The following is an 18,795-nucleotide window of genomic DNA, read 5'->3' as shown; positions in this document are numbered from 1 at the left end:
CAAGTTAATGATGATGAAGAGGAGGAAAAATTTGTGATGGGTGCTGTTGAAAATGAAGATGATTTTGGAATAATGATGAGTAGTTTAGATGCAAGTTTTTTATGTACTTCTTGCATTTTGTTTGTGATGACTTATAACTTATTTCTATTTATTAAAATCTGAACTTCTATAATTTACATTTTTTATTCTATGACTTATGACTTATTTTTAATTTTCTATTTATTATGTATAATTTTATAGCATCACTTTTATCTTATACATAAGCTAAAAATGCAGGTATGAACTATTTCTTTCTCTAACTTCTCTTATTATTATTTGTGTTGTTGCTTAGGCTATAAATTTCAATTTTACAGTCTTACTTGTATCTTATACTTAAACTGAAAAATGTAAGTATGCACTATTTTCAATTTCTCTTATATTACATATAGATATAGTGCAAATAATATTTTTTTTTTGTTCTTTTTAATATGCTTTTTTACTTATTAAACTAGTTAAAAGTATGAATTTTTACATTATAAGTACACACGCACACATATGTATGTATATATATAATTTAGGCAATTAAAGCTATGGCACCTGGCTTCAAAAAGGCTCTCACCTCGCCTTGCCTCTCACCTCTCACCTAAGGCCATAAGGTACCCCGTTGCCTTGGTGTCGCCTTTCACCTTGATAACACTGATTCAAGTTGTGGGGATTTGAGTGCAGCAAGTATGGTTTTTGAGAGACTGAAAGGGAAGGAAATTTTGGTAGATCTGCAATTTTGACATACCCAGAAATGCAAAGGACAAGGATTGAACCTGATGAATTTACTTTTGGAAGCTTGTTTTCTAGCTTGGAGCTTTTAGAAACTGTCGAGATGATTCATGCCCTTGTATTTAGAAACGGTCTCACTTCAAATGTACAAGTTTGAATGCATTGGCTTTTGCATATCCCAAGCTTGGAAAAATATATCTCACAGAAATTTGATCTCTAGTAATACTATTATTTTTGTGTTCCTGTTAAATGGGCTCCCAATGAAAGGCTCAAAGCAATTCTCTGAACTACTGATATCAGAATTCAAGCTCTTAATAAAATGCCCTTATTTAGGTAATGCCCTCATTAAAATGTATGTCAAATGTGGGCTTATGGACTGGTCTTCAAGGGTATTCTTCACAATGACCAAAAGAGATTTGGTTACATGGATTGCCTTGATAGTTACTTGTGCGCAACATGGGAAAGGAAATGAAGCTGTGCGCTAGTTTGAGGCAATGCAAGACTTCTGTGGGTTCCAACCAGATGAGGCTACCTTTACAATAATTCTTTATGCTTGCGGCCATGTTGATTTAGTTGATGGTGGCATTCAGATATGCAACTCCATGGTTGACAAGTATGGTGTTATTCCTGGGTTTGGTTACTTTTCTAGTATTGTTGACCTTCTAGGTCATGCTGGGTATTTTGACGAAGTGGAAATAATAACGAACAGTGAAAATTTTGAAGCTCATCGCAGCAACATCTGGGGGACATTATTAAGTGCTTGTGCAGCTTGTGGTAATTTAAAACTAGGAAGATTAATCGTTGGGTTTCTTCAAGATAATCCATCCATTTATTTACTTTAATCAAATACCTGAGATTTGGTTATCTTAAGATGACTCCCATTTTGCTTATTTCATCATTAAACAACTGTTTCTACGTACTGAAAATGAAGATCAATGATATTTCTCAGCATATACAGTTTGCACATTCATGCTGATCCTAGTTTAACAACAGGGAACTTGCAAATATGAACAGGTTTATCCTGATGGTGAAAGCCAAAGCTACCTTGATCTCAGCTCATCATCTGATTTACCTTTCACAGGAGGATGTCTGTATATTGCAGGAACAGTTGCAGGGAAGAACATTTGTCTCACTCCTTCTGCTTTGATAATGGGGAAAATAATACCTGATGCACTCTGCAATAGGACAAGTCACTCAGTAAGAATTAAAGAATTTCATCGTACCCCTTCCTGACATCTTAAGAATAAAATCAAGTTTATTATTAAAAAAAAGAAAAAAAAAAAAAAAAAGAAAATGCATATGGCAAGTTCCTAGTCATAATCTTATAGAATAATAGCTACACAAATAAACTAGTGATGTGCGCTAATTCATAGTCTTGAACAATAATCAAGAAAAGAAAACCAATAGCATGTGTCCACAGTCTACGATCATCAAAATAGAAAGTTTAGGAGATACGCACTGAAATTATTCGAACTCCAATCCACATGGCTTTGGGTGTAGGAAATGGAAGTAGCAGACGACTAACACCGTATATTGCAACAGCAAAGAAATGAAGGACTAAGCTGAGTGGGCGTGGGTTTAGACCAGAGAGTAAAGCCACAGGTCCTGATGAAAATATACCTCCAAGGCTTAAATAGTCAAAGCATGCTTGACGCATTTCCTTCCTTGCTTGATCAGGGGAGGCAGAGAATACTTTGTACAAAGCTCCTGCCAGAGTATTTATTGTAGATGCCACAGGCTGCCAGAAACAACCATTGAATACGTCTCAAGTCATTGACATGCATACATAATATTAACTCACACAACACAACTATAGATAATTATACAGGAAATTAAGCTTGCCTTGCGCAACGTATAAAAAGATTCAAGGTATTTGGTTAGAGAAGCTGCATCATTAAGATCACATAATGGATTTAGAAGATCTCTGAGTACAACAATATCAGACAGTGCCACAGTCATCCCTCCACCGGTTAATGGATGACGCATATTGAATGCGTCACCCATCAGAAGTGCTCCAGGAGTAGTTTGGGGATCAGCTGGCATGCTTCTATTTGGCATGGTCCTGATATTACCTTTATCTATTGCAAATATGAAGGCATCATGAAGCTCTGGTGGAATCTGAAACAGACAATCTCTTAATTAAACAAAGCCCAGCTAAGATGACAAACAGGCTAAAGATGTTTTGTTTGCAAAAGGGCATAATAGAGATGAAAACTATATAACATGGCTATTCCCATTCAAAATCATGTGCAGGCATAAAAAGATGCCCTTTGACACAGACAGATAGAGAGATAGGGGAGAGAGATGAGCAGATCACCTGTGGTACTACCACATCCTTCAAATACTTGGCCATTTCACCATTAGCAATGGGAGGTACTTTTTGACCTGGTATATCAACCAAACAGCGAACCTCTGTGCTGCTAATAGGATAAAACAAAATTGGCGAAGGATCTGCTAGGATGACATGTCCATGATTTGCAAAAGGAAGCTGACAGTTCTCCAAAACTAAACCCACAAAACAAGAGGGCACATCTACCTATCAAAAAGATATAACAATACAAGAAGTGGTCTGAGTAGAGGAGATTGCAGCAAGAGAAAAATGATGCCATGAGATTATATATTGTTAATTGAACTTCTATACTTAATTTCAACCTTCTTGCTCATTATTTTCCACATGCATGGTAATCAAATTAAACAAAACTGAATTCAACTTTGACAATACAATTATGGGTGATAATTCACCTTAGGATTGCATAGAGAGCGACGCAGATTTGAGAAGCAACCATCACATATAACTGTAAGAGGGGCATAAGCTCTAAGTTCTTGACCATCCTTAGTTTTGTATTGAACACCCCTAATAGTCCCATTTTCTTCCAGTAGGGATGTCACTGTTCCTTGGACTAGCTTTACACTAGATGAAAATTGAAAAAAAAGACAAAAAAAATGCAAGCAGATCATAACTATTGAAGAAACTAAAAACTGAAAGAATGAATAATAGTATGCACTATGAAACATCCATTAGACAATTCTGAATTAAGTAATCACAGTAAACAATGATTTCAGAAGATCAGCACTATGCAAATTGGTCAAGCAATAAGGAAACAGAAAAAAAAAAAAAAAAAAAAATACTTGGGAATGCTAGCAGCTTTTTCTCTCATCCTCTGAATAAAACGCCCATTATGGAAGCTCCTCCCAGCAACATTAGAATGGAAACTTTCCAACGGGTAGGAGAGCCTAGTATTTTTACCATTCTTGAAGAGAGCATAACCAAGAACTCGCTGGGCATCAATTTCCTCCACACAATCTGCAGTCAGAGTGTGTACATGTTACATTTTTACATCAAAAATAAGAAATGTATGAAAAGCAGAATGATAATTTGTCCCAGGTCCAAGCAAATTCTTAACAGCATAGGAGTTTGCTCACAAAAAATTCTTCAATAATCTTGAAATTTTCACATCACATAAAACTAATAATGAAGTAAAGCTTTTTATTAACTTCAAATCATACCCTCAAGTCCCAATTCAATTAATTTTAGATATCCCCCAGGCTGGAGCAGTTCACCGACGATTCTGTCAGGCTCTGTTAAGTCCCTTTCTATCATGTGAACTTGTCTTCCATCCTGCAATTAGTATGAAAAAAAAAAAAAATCAAAGCTCTTAGTTGAAGGTCATCTTTTAGGCCAAAAAGAAATCCTTAACATATCCATATGGTAAACCATGTTTAGGTTCAATAGTGGCTCATACGTTTATTCATGTGGAAGCCAAACCTTTTTCTTTCTTTTTTTTGAAGGAAAGTAAGATATCCATTAAACCAAATCACGAAGAAACAAAATCAAAAGGGACAGGGCCCTACTTCTCAAGATCAGACTGAGAAAAGACTTTGGTTGCAATACAATGGGCCACATAATTTGCTGATCTGCCAACAAACTCAATAGAGCAAGAAATAAGCTCATTTAGAAATAAGTGGAACTGAAATTCCTGATATACTGTGAAAGAAAATGTACAGGATTTCTCAAAACTGAAGTACATTAGTCGTCCAACCAACGATAGAAAACTTGGTTTGCCAATCAAGAGGATAAGTAACTGTTAATTTAATATTTTAACACATCCTGTGAATCTAACAAAAAAAAGACCTCATATAGATTTTGTAGCTTCAGATCCACTCAACCATCTAAAAAATTCAATTTGGAATTGGTACGAGTTTATCATAATATGAAACTGAGTTTTTTAATCCATCAACAGGTTAGCCAAAATAGTATGTATCAACTTCCATAACGTTGATCCAGAAAGCCACGAATTCAGCTCCCATTAATAGTTCCAACCCACATATGCTTTTCATGGAGGTTGCATCATCAAACAACAAACCAGAAGCTCATTTCACTTTCTTTTTAATACGACAATCCAAGCACTACAAATGAACTGCTTGGTTTCAAATTAGGTACAAACAAACAAGCAAACCGTGTGAAATTCCAAGTGCTAAAAACTTCATGAATAAATTAAAAATCCCATAAAAACAAGCTAAAAAAAGAATTCAAAATATGAAACTAAATAAAGCTTCGGCTATACATCATCTTATATATTGAGCAATGGAGATTATATTCCTTGCCAGCAAAGAAATTAATACAATCTTGAATAAGTATGAATTGGACAAAGAGTACATTCATACCTTGCCAAGTGTACAAGCGAGGGCCGCACCAGCGACGCCAGCGCCGACTATGATGACGTCAGGACCAGAGCCATCCTCTGGCGTCCGTACATTGTCATTTTGGGTCTTGAAGACAGCTTTTTCCTTAAACTTCCGCTTGTTCTCGAGGTTCTGGCGGTTTCGGCGCAAAATGCAGAGAAGAAAAAAGCCGCAGAGAGAGGCAAAGAAAGTCCCAAGAATAAACTTATCAATCACAAATGCCATATTTATATAGTCACCAAAACAAGCCCCAGAAGCGGATGAAAAGATAACTGGTTCTTGGGTTTCTTTAGTGGCCTCAAGTAGAATGCTGCTTTGTCTTCTTTTTCTTGAGGTGAATACAGTTATACCCGGTGGTGGTGAGGTGGCGAGCCTGGGAGAGAATGGAGGAGAAGGTGGCGTTGTCTTATAGAGGAAAGAAAAAGACCGGTAAAGTTGTGGTCTCGGTGGCAGCTGGATTGAGACTGGAATCATGAATTGCCTTTTTCTCTTTTTTTTTTTTTTAAAGAAGACTGTTTTTGTCGTTGTCAAGAGGAACAAGATGGGTAAAATTGGACTTCACTATTATGATTTGTTGGAATTTTTTATTTTTTTATACAACAAATAAATTAATTTTTAAATTATATTTCATTAAAATTTATCATTAATCAATTATTAAATCATTACAAATGTTATAAAAAATGAAATATAATAAACTCGTAAATTTTTTAAAAAAAATATTTTAATATAAAAATTATTTTTTATAAAATAAATAGAGCTTAAATTATATATTTTTAGGTTCACTTGTAAGCTAAAATATTTTAAATAATATTGGGATGCTATCCCTATAAGTAGGTATATGAAAATCACATGTAATTGAATTGAAAATGAGGAATGTTTAATTTTTATTAATTTAATATTTTATATTTTTTTATTAATAAATATAATTTAAATCATTAATCATAGTCACTAACGTAATAAATATGTAACATTGATACGATGACAGATAATAAATATGATATTTATACAGTGTCATATAGCATTATATGTTTATCACATTATTATCATTTAATAATAATTAATCATTTTAAATTATATATAATAATAAAAAAATAAAATATTAAATTAATAAAAATTAAATCAAGATCCTTCTTATCTTAAAGTGTAAAGTTTTTTTTATATAATTTACCTGCGCTGGCCAGAAGTGCCCTATGCCATACATATATATATATATATATATATATATATATATATATATATATATATATATATATATATATATACTATCACCGTTAAATCAAAGATCATCAACTGAAAAATATATAAATATACTAGAAATCAGATAATTGGATATCATCTGCATGTTAAATTCCAGGAGGACCAGTAGTTGAATCCATCCTATCACTTTTAATTAGATTTGGTGCCTTACGTTAAGAATTTTTTCAATGCCCCTTATATTAAAAATTTATGAATAAATAGATATTATAGTAAAAAATAATAACGTCTTATTAAAAACGAAATTTTTTAGATGATAAATAAAAAAAAATAATATCAGATATTATGAATAAAAATATATAAAAAAAAATCCTCTGAAAAATTATGTGGTAAAGGAAGCATTAAGTATATGGTTGAGCAATTAACGAAAACCAAACTGTATATCATTGACATCAGAAGTGCATGGCCCCTGCAGTTGATATAAATTTGACGGCACTGTGTCGGGACCTCCTTCATCCGCCATGACAGGTTCAGTTGTGCCATTATTTTTGGGAAGCTAATAGAGTGGCAGATTGTCCAGCCAATTTAACTATGCTTGCTTCTATGGGTCTTCATGTAATTTCTTTGGAGTTCATAACTGTTCATCTTAATAATATTTTTTAGAATTATATTATAAAATCTATTTATATGGCATATATCATAGATGATATTAATTTTTTTTAATACGATTGGTTTTGATTAAAATTTAAAATTAAAATTAAAATTATATATAGCTATATATTAAAAATATTACTTGTAATCCTATCTGTATTTGATAGGATGTGTGTTTTGATACATGCCACATTTTGATAAAAAAGAAAATAGATTGGACCACCACATGAACATTTTGTGTGTCACATTGCATAGCAACGTGGAACCAAAGAAGGATTCATTAAAATATAGAAATATAACATATTAATTACACACAAAATACAACTGCAACCATCCATTCCCCCCCATGTCTCAAGAAATTTGATTTTATTCCCATCCTCAATTCTTGTATATATATATATATTGCATTTTTTGAAGAAGATATGCGAGTAGCATGTTGGGCTATATGAATTGGAATTTTGCCTTGCAAGTAAAAGAAGGGCAACAAATTGCCATACAAGTAATGGTAGAGATGTTCAAGAGGTCTTCATACAGCTTACATGTCCATTGTAGAGACTGAATCCCTTCTCCTCTAACTAGAAGAAAATTTGTCGGTGCCTATCTCCTCGTATGAATCTGCAATTCTTTTTCACTGTGTGGTTACTATAAAAATTTGGCAGAGTATGGACAATTTACAAGGACCTTGGCGAAAAAAGGTACTGGAGACTGATGCAATACTGTTACTCCAATAGCTGTCATTTGGTTGTTGCTCTGGTTGCTTGTGCTATAATGCCATGGGTTTTTGTTCTCATGTATCTGTGGAGCCACCCCATCATACAACGCATTATTTGATTATATATTTGGATGGGTTAGATATCTCCATCCCAGATAAATTATTAGGTATATTTAGTGCACATATATTATTTCTCATAGTCATATACGACCTACTCTTCATATTATAAGGAGGATCGAAAATACTATTTTTTAATATTTTTAATATATCTAATAATTAACCCCCATCCTGTATATATATATTCAATAAATAGAATTCAATGCATAATAAGACCTAAGTTCAATATAGAAAAATATTATAATTCACCTTAATTTAAAACCGATTTATTCTATCACCATTAGAGTTCAAAACTAGACATTTTCAAGGCCTAAAAAAAATAGGCCCTAAAGGGAGACCTAGTTCATAATAAGAAAGGACCCAAAGGCCCACAATTAGCAAAACCCTAACTCTGGAGCGAAGCACACTAAAGGAACTGCACTTTTGTAGATCATAGGAGAGACTATCGAACCAGGGGAAAGTCCTAAGGCATTGTTTGGAGGGAGAGATTTTGAGGGTAAAGTATGATTTTAAGAGATTTTTAATTTGTTTGGGATTCCATTTTTTAACTAATTTAGTAGGTTGAAGGGGTTCATATTTTTATATTCCTATATTACTCTTTTTTAATTTCTAAAAACTCAAAATTATCCTTTTTTTATGTTTTTTTTTCTTGACTATCAAGTATATTCAAGCAATTCCATATCTTGCTAACAAATTATAGAAAATATATACTAATTAAATGATATACTATCAACTATCAACATATTTAACTTAAAAAAAAAAAAGCATAGATATAGTTAAGAAAAGAGAGAGAGATTATCATATGAGAGTTTACTAGGGCAAATATATATTATTATTATTATTATATGTTGTTTTCATTGTAAAGAGTAGGAATTAGATGCAACCTTCAAAAATTATATAATTTTATTAGACATTGTTTACTTTAGTCAAATGATATATTATTTATTCAACTATAATAAAAAAAATAGAAGCCAATAATTTTGATTTTCTTAACTTACATAAATACTAAAAATAGAAGCAAGAAAAATGAATAAATTGATAGGAAAAAAATTAATTTAATTATTTTATAAAAGTGTATATTTATAATATTTATATTTAATATTACTTCTTTCTTTCAAATAAAATAATGTTATTAAACCTTTATTTACTTTACTTTATTTTACCTTTATTTAAAATATAAAATAAACTACCACCTTACCTTATCATACTTCACCTTGTTATATCTTATTATACTAACTGTCTGTTTAATATTGGGTTTTGATGGTTAAAATTATTTTTTAAAATAAAAGTACTATTTTATATATCATTAAAAAATTATTTTAAAAAAATTATTTTATTATTTTAATATTATTATAATTAAAATTTATTAAATTTAATTTTAAATTATTTTTTAATACCCTTTAATTAATATATTTAAAAAAATTAATTTTTTTAATAATAATTTTAATAATAATACAAAACAAGCCCCGAACCTCATTCAAACAAAGCCTACGGAGCCAACACAGTAATAACCTACAAATTGACAATCCTCTCAAAACACTCCCTAAAAAAGAACCCAAGAGCATCGATAAATCCTAGAGCCAAGATGGTGAACAAGGGTCCAAGAAAACCGCAACATTGACACAAAAGCAAGTAGAGAACATCGGTTGTGGGACTCTTCGGCGTCCCATTTGTGCCTCCTAGATTGATCTCTCATATCACACCCCACTGGCAACTCCACTAGATGATTGCTTCTCATGCTAAATCAGATCCAAAGAACCACACACTGACGCTTAAGATTTTGATACCCACCACAGAAACCCACAATCTCTAGGAAACTCACAAGCCACCAAAGGCAAGTTATTCAAATCTAAACTGAAAACCCCTCATCGATGGAAGCATGGAACTAGCAAACTCCAAAACTCATATCTACAAACACCACCCAAAAGGGGAAGGAGACAAACCCATTATTGAGAGGAGGAAGATGAAGCCCTCCTGCCTTTAAGGGACAGAGGAGGCTGCTAAATGTAAAACCCATATATATTTATTATTTATTTTATTTTAATTAATTAATAATAATTTAATTTATTTAGAAGAAAAAAAAATATATATATATATATTTTATGGGATAACTTATTTATTTATTTTGAGATATATATATATCATTTTGAAATTAAATATTTATCTGTAATCTGAACAATCAGTTCAATAATAACTCTTATCCCATTCTACCCCTAATAAAACTCTTGAAATATATATATATATATATATATATATATACATACCATAATCATCTCTTCTGCTAAACTTTGCTCTCAAAACCTGTTTGTCATCTTCTTTTTCTACCAAATACTCTCAACATGTATTTTCATCGTCTTTTAATTATTGTTATATATGTACATATATATATATATATATATATATATATATAAATATATAAAAATTTACGATTTATAATCTGATGTCCGCAGAAAATTTTTAAAATTTTATTTCTCAATTCAAAAATTCTCATCCCTTGTTCAATAATAGGTGAATCTAATTTTATTTTCTTTTATTGATCTGCTATAACTACTCAAAAAAATTATTTTTTATCATTGATATTGAATTGGGTTGATCATAATTACTGTTGGACAATAATTTATTGTTATATATATATATATATATATATATATATATATATATATATATGTTATTTTATTTTATTATTATTTAATAGTTTTCTTTTATATTTTGGATATGTAGTGTAACACCCCAAATTTTATTATTTATGAGTATTTTTGGTATTTTAATTTTATTTGAATTTTAGGAATTTTTTTGAGATTTTTCGGATTTTAAAAATCGGGTTCGATTTTCCGAAAATATAAACTTTGATGATTTTTAAAAATTAATTTAAAGACCACGTGGCAAAACTAAAAATATATTTGGAGTCTACGTATTTTTCTGAGTTTTCGGGAATTTTTTTCGGAATTTTTGGACCTCGTTTTCGGTCCCGAGGCAGAGTAAAAATTCAAAATTTTGTATTTCGAATCGAACCGGCCGAATCGAACCGGTCGAATCGGACCGGTCTCTTCTCTTTTTCTTCCTCTTCCTCCCGCGCGCGACGCTCTCCCCTTCTCTCTCTCTTTTCTCTCTCCTCCCCTCCCCTGCCGCCGGCCAGCCGCCTCCCCTGCGTCCTCCCCTCGCCGGCGCCGCCTCCCAGCCGTCCCAGCCAGCCGGCAGCCGCCCAGAACGGCCGGAAAACGCCGCGCGAAGGTCCCCTGCGCGCGCCGCGCCGCTTCAGCTTCCTCGGCCAAATCCGGCCGATCCGGTCACCGATTGGACCGGGTCTTGTGTCCAAAACCATCTACTCGGCGAGAGCTTTCCATAGACACCAAGAACGCCGAAATCCATCGAGCGGATTGTCCGATTTTAGCTCGGGAAGATTTTAGCCCATTTCGACTTTTGGGCTAAATTTCTCGAAAACCGTGAATCCCACGAGGAAACCGAGGCCACCAGCACGCTCCATTCGTCGAGAGCTTCGCAACGACATAAATTTCGAATTTTTCCGACACCGTTTTTCGGTGGGTCCCACGGAACTTCGCAGTGTATTTTCGAGCATTAAATGAGCTTAGAAAATTCTGAAAATTTTATGTACTAACCCCCGTGTAATGGGCTTCGTGTAGGTATCCTCGATTCGCGGAAATTCGGCGATTGATCGGTGCGCAAAATTAGGCGAACGGACCGTTCTGGAAAAGTCTCCGAATTGGGCCGAGGTTTTGGCTAGCCCCCCATTGTCAGACGCCCCGAGCGCGTTCCCGAAGTCGGAATCGGCAAAGGTAAACCCGAACCTTGTTTTTACGTAATTTTCTAGTGCTTAAATAGGATTAAAAATCCATAAAATATTCGTGGTAGCTTAGAAAATTACGATTCTTTTTGCAATAGCTTAGTAATATTGCTAAGGACAGCGGGGCAAAGTTTTATAATTTTTAGAGCTTGTTTGGGCAGTTTTTGCAAAAATGATCAATAATAAGGACTAAATTGAAATTTTGCGTATTGTGATTGATGGCGATTTGATGGGCGGGAGGCTGTGTGATATGATTGAGCTGATATATGGATTGTGAGTATAGAAGTGTGTTTTGAATCCTTTTTGCAGGTTGGGTAGGTCCTAGGTATAGGGGAGACTCTGCCGGATTTTCGGCACGACTTAGGACGTAATTGGTCTTTTTCCTTGTTGTATTGAGTCAGATTGTATTAAATAAATGTAATATGATTGTCAGGTGAGCCGGGACAGCCTTCTTCCTCCGCCCAGCCGCCACAGTAAATTGTCGTCAAGTTTGTGAGTAAAATATTAATTTTAACTGTAATTTCGATATTATTATATGTTCAGCATGCCCATGCATCACTTATATGCATATATTTATGTAGTTAAACTCTAGGCACGAATTATGTTGCATTGGTAACTGTTAATGTGCCATGAGTGTTGTTGTGGTAATTTGGAGCAGTGTGCGTGCGTTGGCGTGCGTGTGATGTGGTGTGGACTATGGATAGGACGGGTAGACACGGCTTGAGTTCTTCGCTGGGACCCGGTCCTTCGGGGTAGACACGGCTTGAGTTCTTCGCTGGGACCCCGATTTGGTATTTAAGTGGAAGTCCGAGCTGAGTTCTTCGCTGGCACCAGATTGGATTTAAGAGAGCTGTATAGGGGATCAGCTCCCATATACTATGAATGATGTTACAGGGTGTGTGAGTGCTCCAAATTACCTTTTTGATGTTATGATGTGAAAATGTTGTGTATGTTGCATTTCACTCCACAGGTTGCATTAGTACTAGACAGTTATAGAGATTATAGTTAAGATTGATATTTTACTCTCTGAGTCGAACGCTCACTCCTGTTCAAAAATTTTTACAGGCCACAGGAGGATATTTTGTTCTGGGTTAACCTGCTTTTCTACCTCGCAGGTTGTTTATCAATATTGTGTAATTTTAATTACTCCTAGAATTTCCGCATGTGTTAGCAGTATTTATTTGAATTTGGTCTGTAATATTTTTATCATGTTGGACCTGTAAACTTAAATATGTTATGCATGTTGATGGATTGGATGAGGGAGCTGAGCTCCCATTTATTTTATGTTGATGAGTATGTGGAGGGTGAGCTGAGCTCCCCAATTGAGTATTTATTGTGTTTACAGGTCGGGTGAGTCAAAAACTCCCCGTTGGAAAGTCCATTTTATGGCCGGACTCTGTCCGTTTGTTTTCTTGAAATTGGGCCCAAATGGGCCTTAGAGTTGGGTTAATGAATAGTTAAGGCTTACTATGGGCCTCGGGGGCTTTAGGCTGGCCCAGGGCCTAGTGCCGGTCCGGCCCATAGGTTGGGTCGTGACAAATGTGGTATCAGAGCTTAGGCTCCAGATTCTTAGGGAAAAATTGTCTAAGTGTTGGGAAGAGTCTACTAGGAGTCACATGCGGAAAAATAGGGTCCATATTCGTCTTGCATTGTCATCTTTGCTTCTAGTTTCTGCTTCATATGTTATGTATAAATATGAGTCTATAGAGCTGTATAATGTGCAGTTTTGAATTTTGTGGGCTAATGCTGCTAAATTTCAGGAAAATGCGTAGAAGCAGGAGAGCTGCCACTGCACCAGAACCAGATGTGCCCGACGAGGTGTCGGCACAGGATGAGGCGCCTGCCCCGAGGAGGCGGGGTAGGAGGCCTAGAGCTGCTCAAGTAGAGGAGCAGCAACCGATCTGAGAGCAGTCCTTTATGGCACGGTCCCATGGATCCCATGGCGGCTACTCTAGCTGATGCGAGAGAACCATCGACATGATGGCTCAAGTATATGGTCCATCCTCCACGCAGCGGCAGCGATCCACCGCACCAAGAGAGGAATCTTACAAACATATCATAAACTTCAAGAAGTTGGTGCCCGGTACTTATGATGTGTCAGACGACGCATATCGGTTTTTGGATTCTCGCATGACGGCAGAGCAAATTACGATTGGTGATAGAAGATTGATAGAGTGTATGCGACGCGTCATGGGGCCCATGCCTAGGCAATGGATGAATGACTACGTGTTACCTAGGATGGAGGGTTTGACATGGGCTCAGTTTGTGGAACTTTTCATCAATCGGTTTGTGCCAGAAAGCTTCAGAGATCAGAAACAGTGGGCCTTTGAGGCCTTAAGACAGAATGGCAGGTCTGTAGATGAATATACTACAAAATTTCTGGAATTGAGCAGATATGCCCCTGCAGCAGTAGCTACAGAAAAGATGAAGGTGAAAAGATTCCTAAAGGGGCTTGACAGGAGGTATGCGAACCTGGCCATGATGTCTGATCAGTCTTTTGATGTGGTGGTGGATCGAGCCAGACAGATTGAGGTTAGCTATGCTGTGGATGACAGCGGAAGAGCAAAGAAAAACAGAGCAGAGGGTTCTTCAGGTGTTCCCCACATGGGTACTATGGATAGTGGTGGCCAAACTACTTACAGAGGAAGAAGCAGAAATAAGAGGAGTGGTTTTAGACACAAATCCCGAGGGTTCAGACCAGGGTACGGATCCAGCAGTGGTAATAGTTCAGGGCAAGCGATTCGGCTGCAGTTCAGATCCTCTTTGGCACCGTGTACTGAGTGGAAGAGGACATTCAGGACCTTGTTTGATGGGGTCAGGAGTATGCTTCAGGTGTGGCCAACCGGGCCACTTTGCTAGAGACTGCCCCGTTTTCAGTGAGCCACAGATGGGGTCACAGGGTTATGTTGCAAATGTTCCTCGACAATTGTATCCGGGTGCTTCCAACATGGCAGGCAGTCAGTTCAGTGGCCAACAGGGCCGAGGACAAGGGGGACGTGGATTTGGAGGCAGATCAGGAGGTAGAAGTCAGTATCAAGGTTCTGCCACTCAGGGTAGGGGACAAGCTCGGGTTTTCACCCTGACCCACCAGGATGCTCAGGCTTCCAATGCAGTTGTGGCAGGTATTCTTCCAGTACATTCTTATGAGGCTCGTGTTTTGATAGATCCGGGTGCTACGCACTCATTTGTCTCCCCTGTGTTTGCCATGAGGTTGGGTAGAAACCCCACAACTTTAGAGTGCCCTTTGTCAGTAGCTACCCCACTTAGTGACAACATAGATGTAGATATGGTTTTTCCGGGTAGCCCAGTGGTAGTGGATGGAAAGATCCTCCCAGCAGACTTGGTTCCTCTACCAGTAATGGATTTCGATGTAATCCTGGGGATGGACTGGTTGGCAACTCATTATGCCACCTTAGACTGCAGGAACAAAAAGGTGTATTTTCACATACCTGGTGTGGAAGAGTTTAGTTTTTGATGGTGACAGGAGCGTGGCTCCATATAATTTGGTGTCAGCAATTAGTGCTAGAAAAATGTTGAAGCGTGGATGCCAAGGGTATTTGGCATTAGTGAGAGATACATCTGTAGAAGGTGTCAGCATGGAAAATGTTCCTGTTGTCAGAGAATTTATGGATGTCTTCCCTGAAGAGCTTCCAGGGTTGCCACCAGAAAGGGGAATAGAGTTCGGCATTGATGTTATTCCGGGTACAAACCCCATATCCATGCCACCTTATAGGATGGCACCAGCAGAATTGAAAGAGTTGAAGGAGCAACTACAGGAGCTTTTGGACAAGGGTTTCATACGTCCGAGCACTTCACCCTGGGGTGCTCCTGTTTTATTTGTGAGAAAGAAGGATGGGTCATTGAGGTTGTGTATCGACTACAGACAGCTGAACAAGGTGACTGTGAAGAACAAGTATCCACTTCCTCGGATCGATGATTTGTTTGATCAGCTCCAAGGAGCTAGATTCTTTTCCAAGATAGACCTGCGGTCAGGCTACCATCAATTGAGAATCAGGAATGAGGACGTGTCCAAGCGGCTTCGAGGACAAGATATGGTCATTATGAGTTCTTGGTGATGTCTTTTGGACTCACTAATGCACCAGCGACCTTCATGGACTTGATGAGCAGGTGTTCAAGCCATTTTGGACCGCTTTGTCATCGTATTCATAGATGACATTCAGTATACTCTCGGACCGAGGAAGAACACGTGTGGCACTTGAGGATGGTGTTGCGGACTTTGAGGAGCACGGCTATACGCCAAATTTTGAAATGTGAATTTTGGCTAGAAAGCATCTCATTCTTGGGACACGTGGTTTCTAGAGCGGTATTCAAGTGGATCCCAAGAAAATTGAAGTCAGAATCGATTGGCTTAGGCCTACAACGATCACCGAGGTGCGAAGTTTTCGGGTTTAGTGGCTACTACAAAGGCGTTTTGTACAAGATTTCTCGAATAACGGCTCCCTAACTAAGTTGACCGGGAAGAATGTTCCATTCATTTGGACGATATTTGTGAGGTGAGTTTCGAAGCTTAAGGAGTGTCTAACTCACGCCTGTGTTGACACTACTGTGAGTGGTGAAGGATACACCGTGTATTGTGACGCCTCGAGTTGGCCTAGGGTGTGTTTTGATGCGAGAATGGAAAGGTAGTGGCTTATGCTTCAAGGCGGTGAAGAGGCATGAGCAGAACTACCCCACCCATGATTTGGAAATGGCGGTGTAATCTTTGCACTAAAAATGGAGACACTACTGTATGGCGAAGTGTGCGAGATATACACCGACCACAAGAGTTTAAAGTACATCTTCCAACAGAGGACTTAAACTTGAGACAGAGGAGATGGATGGAGCTTACGAAAGACTATGATTGCACCATCGGTACCACCACAGGAAGGCCAATGTTGTAGCAGATGCCTTGAGCGAGAAAATCTTACGCGATTTGGCGCACATTTAAAGAGAGAAGAGACCATTGATTCGGGAGGTACATGAGTTGATGGATCAAGGTTTAATCCTAGATCTTTCGGATGAGGGGTATTGTTGGCTCACTTTTGGTGAGGCGGACTTGAGGGACAGAGTTAGAGTTTCCCGGCCACGAGACCAACAAATGATGAAGATCAAAGAAAGAGTACAGCAAGGTGAAGGTGGTGAGTTTGGGTTTGCCAATGATGGCGCCCTAGTGCAAGGTTCTAGGATATGTGTGCCCGATGTGGACAATCTCAGAAATGAAATCATGCAAGAGGCACACTACACACTTTACAGTGTCCATCCAGGTTCCACCAAGATGTACCATGATGTGAAAGATAGCTATTGGTGGAATGGCATGAAGAGAGACATCGCAGACTTTGTGTCCAAGTGCTTGACTTGCCAGAAGGTGAAGTTTGAACACCAGAGACCGTCAGGGAAGCTGCAAGAGCTCCCTATCCAAGAATGGAAGTGGGAAATGATCACTATGGATTTTGTGACTGGGTTGCCTCGTACCACGCGAGGATATGATTCGATATGGGTAATTGTAGACCGCTTGACCAAATCAGCTCACTTCTTACCTGTAAAGACTACATACTGTGGCACAGTATGCTCGGCTCTACATTCGAGAAATAGTCAGATTGCATGGAGTTAGGTTTCCATAATATCCGGCGAGGGCCCGATTCACTTCTCGATTTTGGAGAAAGTTGCAGAGGCACTTGGCACACAATTGAACTTGATCTGACTTTCCACCCTCGGCAGACGGACGGTCAGAAAGGACAATCCAAACATCTGGAAGACATGCTTCGCATGAGTGTCTTGGATTTTGGAGGTCAATGGGATGGCGACTAGCTTTGGTGGAGTTTGCCTACAACAACAGTTATCACTCCAGCATAGGGATGGCACCCTATGAGGCATTGTATGGAAGAAAGTGTAGGTCTCCTCTGTGTTGGACAGAAATGGGGGAAGCGAAGGTGCATGATGTAGACCTAGTGCAGTACACTTCAGAGGTAGTTCCTTTAATCAGGGAACGACTGAGGACAGCTTTGATGAAGCGGAAGAGTTATGCGGACCCAGACGGAGGATGTGGAGTTTGCGATGGCGACTATGTATTCTGAAGGTATCTCCAATGAAGGGAGTCATGAGATTCGGAAAGAAGGGCAAGTTGGCACCTCGGTATATTGGACCTTTTGAGGTTACTGATAGAGTTGGAGCCGTTGCCTACCGGTTGGAGCTACCACCCAACCTTTCTCACGTTCATCCCGTGTTTCACATCTCCATGCTCAGGAAATACATTCCCGATCCTTCTCATGTACTGCAGCCGGATGTGATAGAGCTAAAGGAGAATTTGACATTTGAGGAGCAACCTGTAGCCATAGTGGACTACCAAGTAAGACAGCTAAGATCCAAACAGATCCCTATGGTTAAGGTTTTGTGGAGGAGTCAGTCAGTGGAAGAATGCACCTGGGAGTCAGAGCGGGACATGCGTAGCAAGTACCCTTACTTGTTCAATGTATAATCATGTACTTTATTCTGCCTTGTATAAAAATTCGAGGACGAATTTTCTGTAAGGGGGGAAGAATGTAACACCCCAAATTTTATTATTTATGAGTATTTTTGGTATTTTAATTTTATTTGAATTTTAGGAATTTTTTTGAGATTTTTCGGATTTTAAAAATCGGGTTCGATTTTCCGAAAATATAAACTTTAACGATTTTTAAAAATTAATTTAAAGACCACGTGGCAAAACTAAAAATATATTTGGAGTCTACGTATTTTTCTGAGTTTTCGGGAATTTTTTCGAAATTTTTGGACCTCGTTTTCGGTCCCGAGGCAGAGTAAAAATTCAAAATTTTGTATTTCGAATCGAACCGGCCGAATCGAACCGGACCGGATCGGACCGGTCGAATCGGACCGGTCTCTTCTC

At 37.5% G+C, this 18,795-nt stretch overlaps 1 protein-coding gene and 1 long non-coding RNA gene across 3 annotated transcripts; one reads left to right on the top strand and one right to left on the bottom strand.

The window, feature by feature from the left end:
* Positions 1 to 1,609: 1,609 nt before the first annotated feature.
* On the bottom strand, positions 1,610 to 5,925 carry LOC110666477 (squalene epoxidase 3). Of its 2 annotated transcripts, none has more exons than XM_058150231.1 (8): positions 5,419 to 5,925; positions 4,261 to 4,372; positions 3,883 to 4,057; positions 3,496 to 3,664; positions 3,071 to 3,289; positions 2,596 to 2,871; positions 2,213 to 2,491; positions 1,610 to 1,928 (listed from the first exon to the last, which is right to left on the bottom strand). In XM_058150231.1, exons 1-8 carry the CDS (start codon positions 5,908 to 5,910, stop codon positions 1,794 to 1,796), a joined length of 1,857 nt encoding a protein of 618 aa, XP_058006214.1. In that variant the 5' UTR covers positions 5,911 to 5,925; the 3' UTR covers positions 1,610 to 1,793. The 2 variants fall into 2 exon arrangements, with proteins under 2 accessions (XP_058006214.1, XP_058006215.1); XM_058150232.1 differs by having other exon boundaries at positions 2,374 to 2,491.
* Positions 5,926 to 11,816: 5,891 nt separating this feature from the next.
* LOC131181559 (uncharacterized) lies at positions 11,817 to 13,241 on the top strand. The gene is made up of 3 exons (XR_009150088.1): positions 11,817 to 11,904; positions 12,346 to 12,404; positions 12,978 to 13,241. It is a non-coding gene; the product is annotated as an uncharacterized LOC131181559 (long non-coding RNA).
* Positions 13,242 to 18,795: the final 5,554 nt, after the last annotated feature.

This window comes from Hevea brasiliensis, chromosome 7 (genome assembly GCF_030052815.1).
Source record: "Hevea brasiliensis isolate MT/VB/25A 57/8 chromosome 7, ASM3005281v1, whole genome shotgun sequence".
NCBI lineage: Eukaryota > Viridiplantae > Streptophyta > Magnoliopsida > Malpighiales > Euphorbiaceae > Hevea > Hevea brasiliensis.
This window is presented reverse-complemented; position numbering and strand designations above follow the sequence as displayed.

Excerpts from the sequence above, each read along its gene's own strand:
- LOC110666477 (XM_058150231.1), bottom strand. The coding sequence starts at position 5,910 with ATGATTCCAGTCTCAATCCAGCTGCCACCGAGACCACAACTTTACCGG. Across the intron at positions 4,373-5,418 it reads TCGCTTGTACACTTGGCAAG|GATGGAAGACAAGTTCACAT; the intron begins GTATGAATGTAC and ends TACTAATTGCAG. Across the intron at positions 3,665-3,882 it reads AAAGCTGCTAGCATTCCCAA|TGTAAAGCTAGTCCAAGGAA; the intron begins GTATTTTTTTTT and ends ATTTTCATCTAG.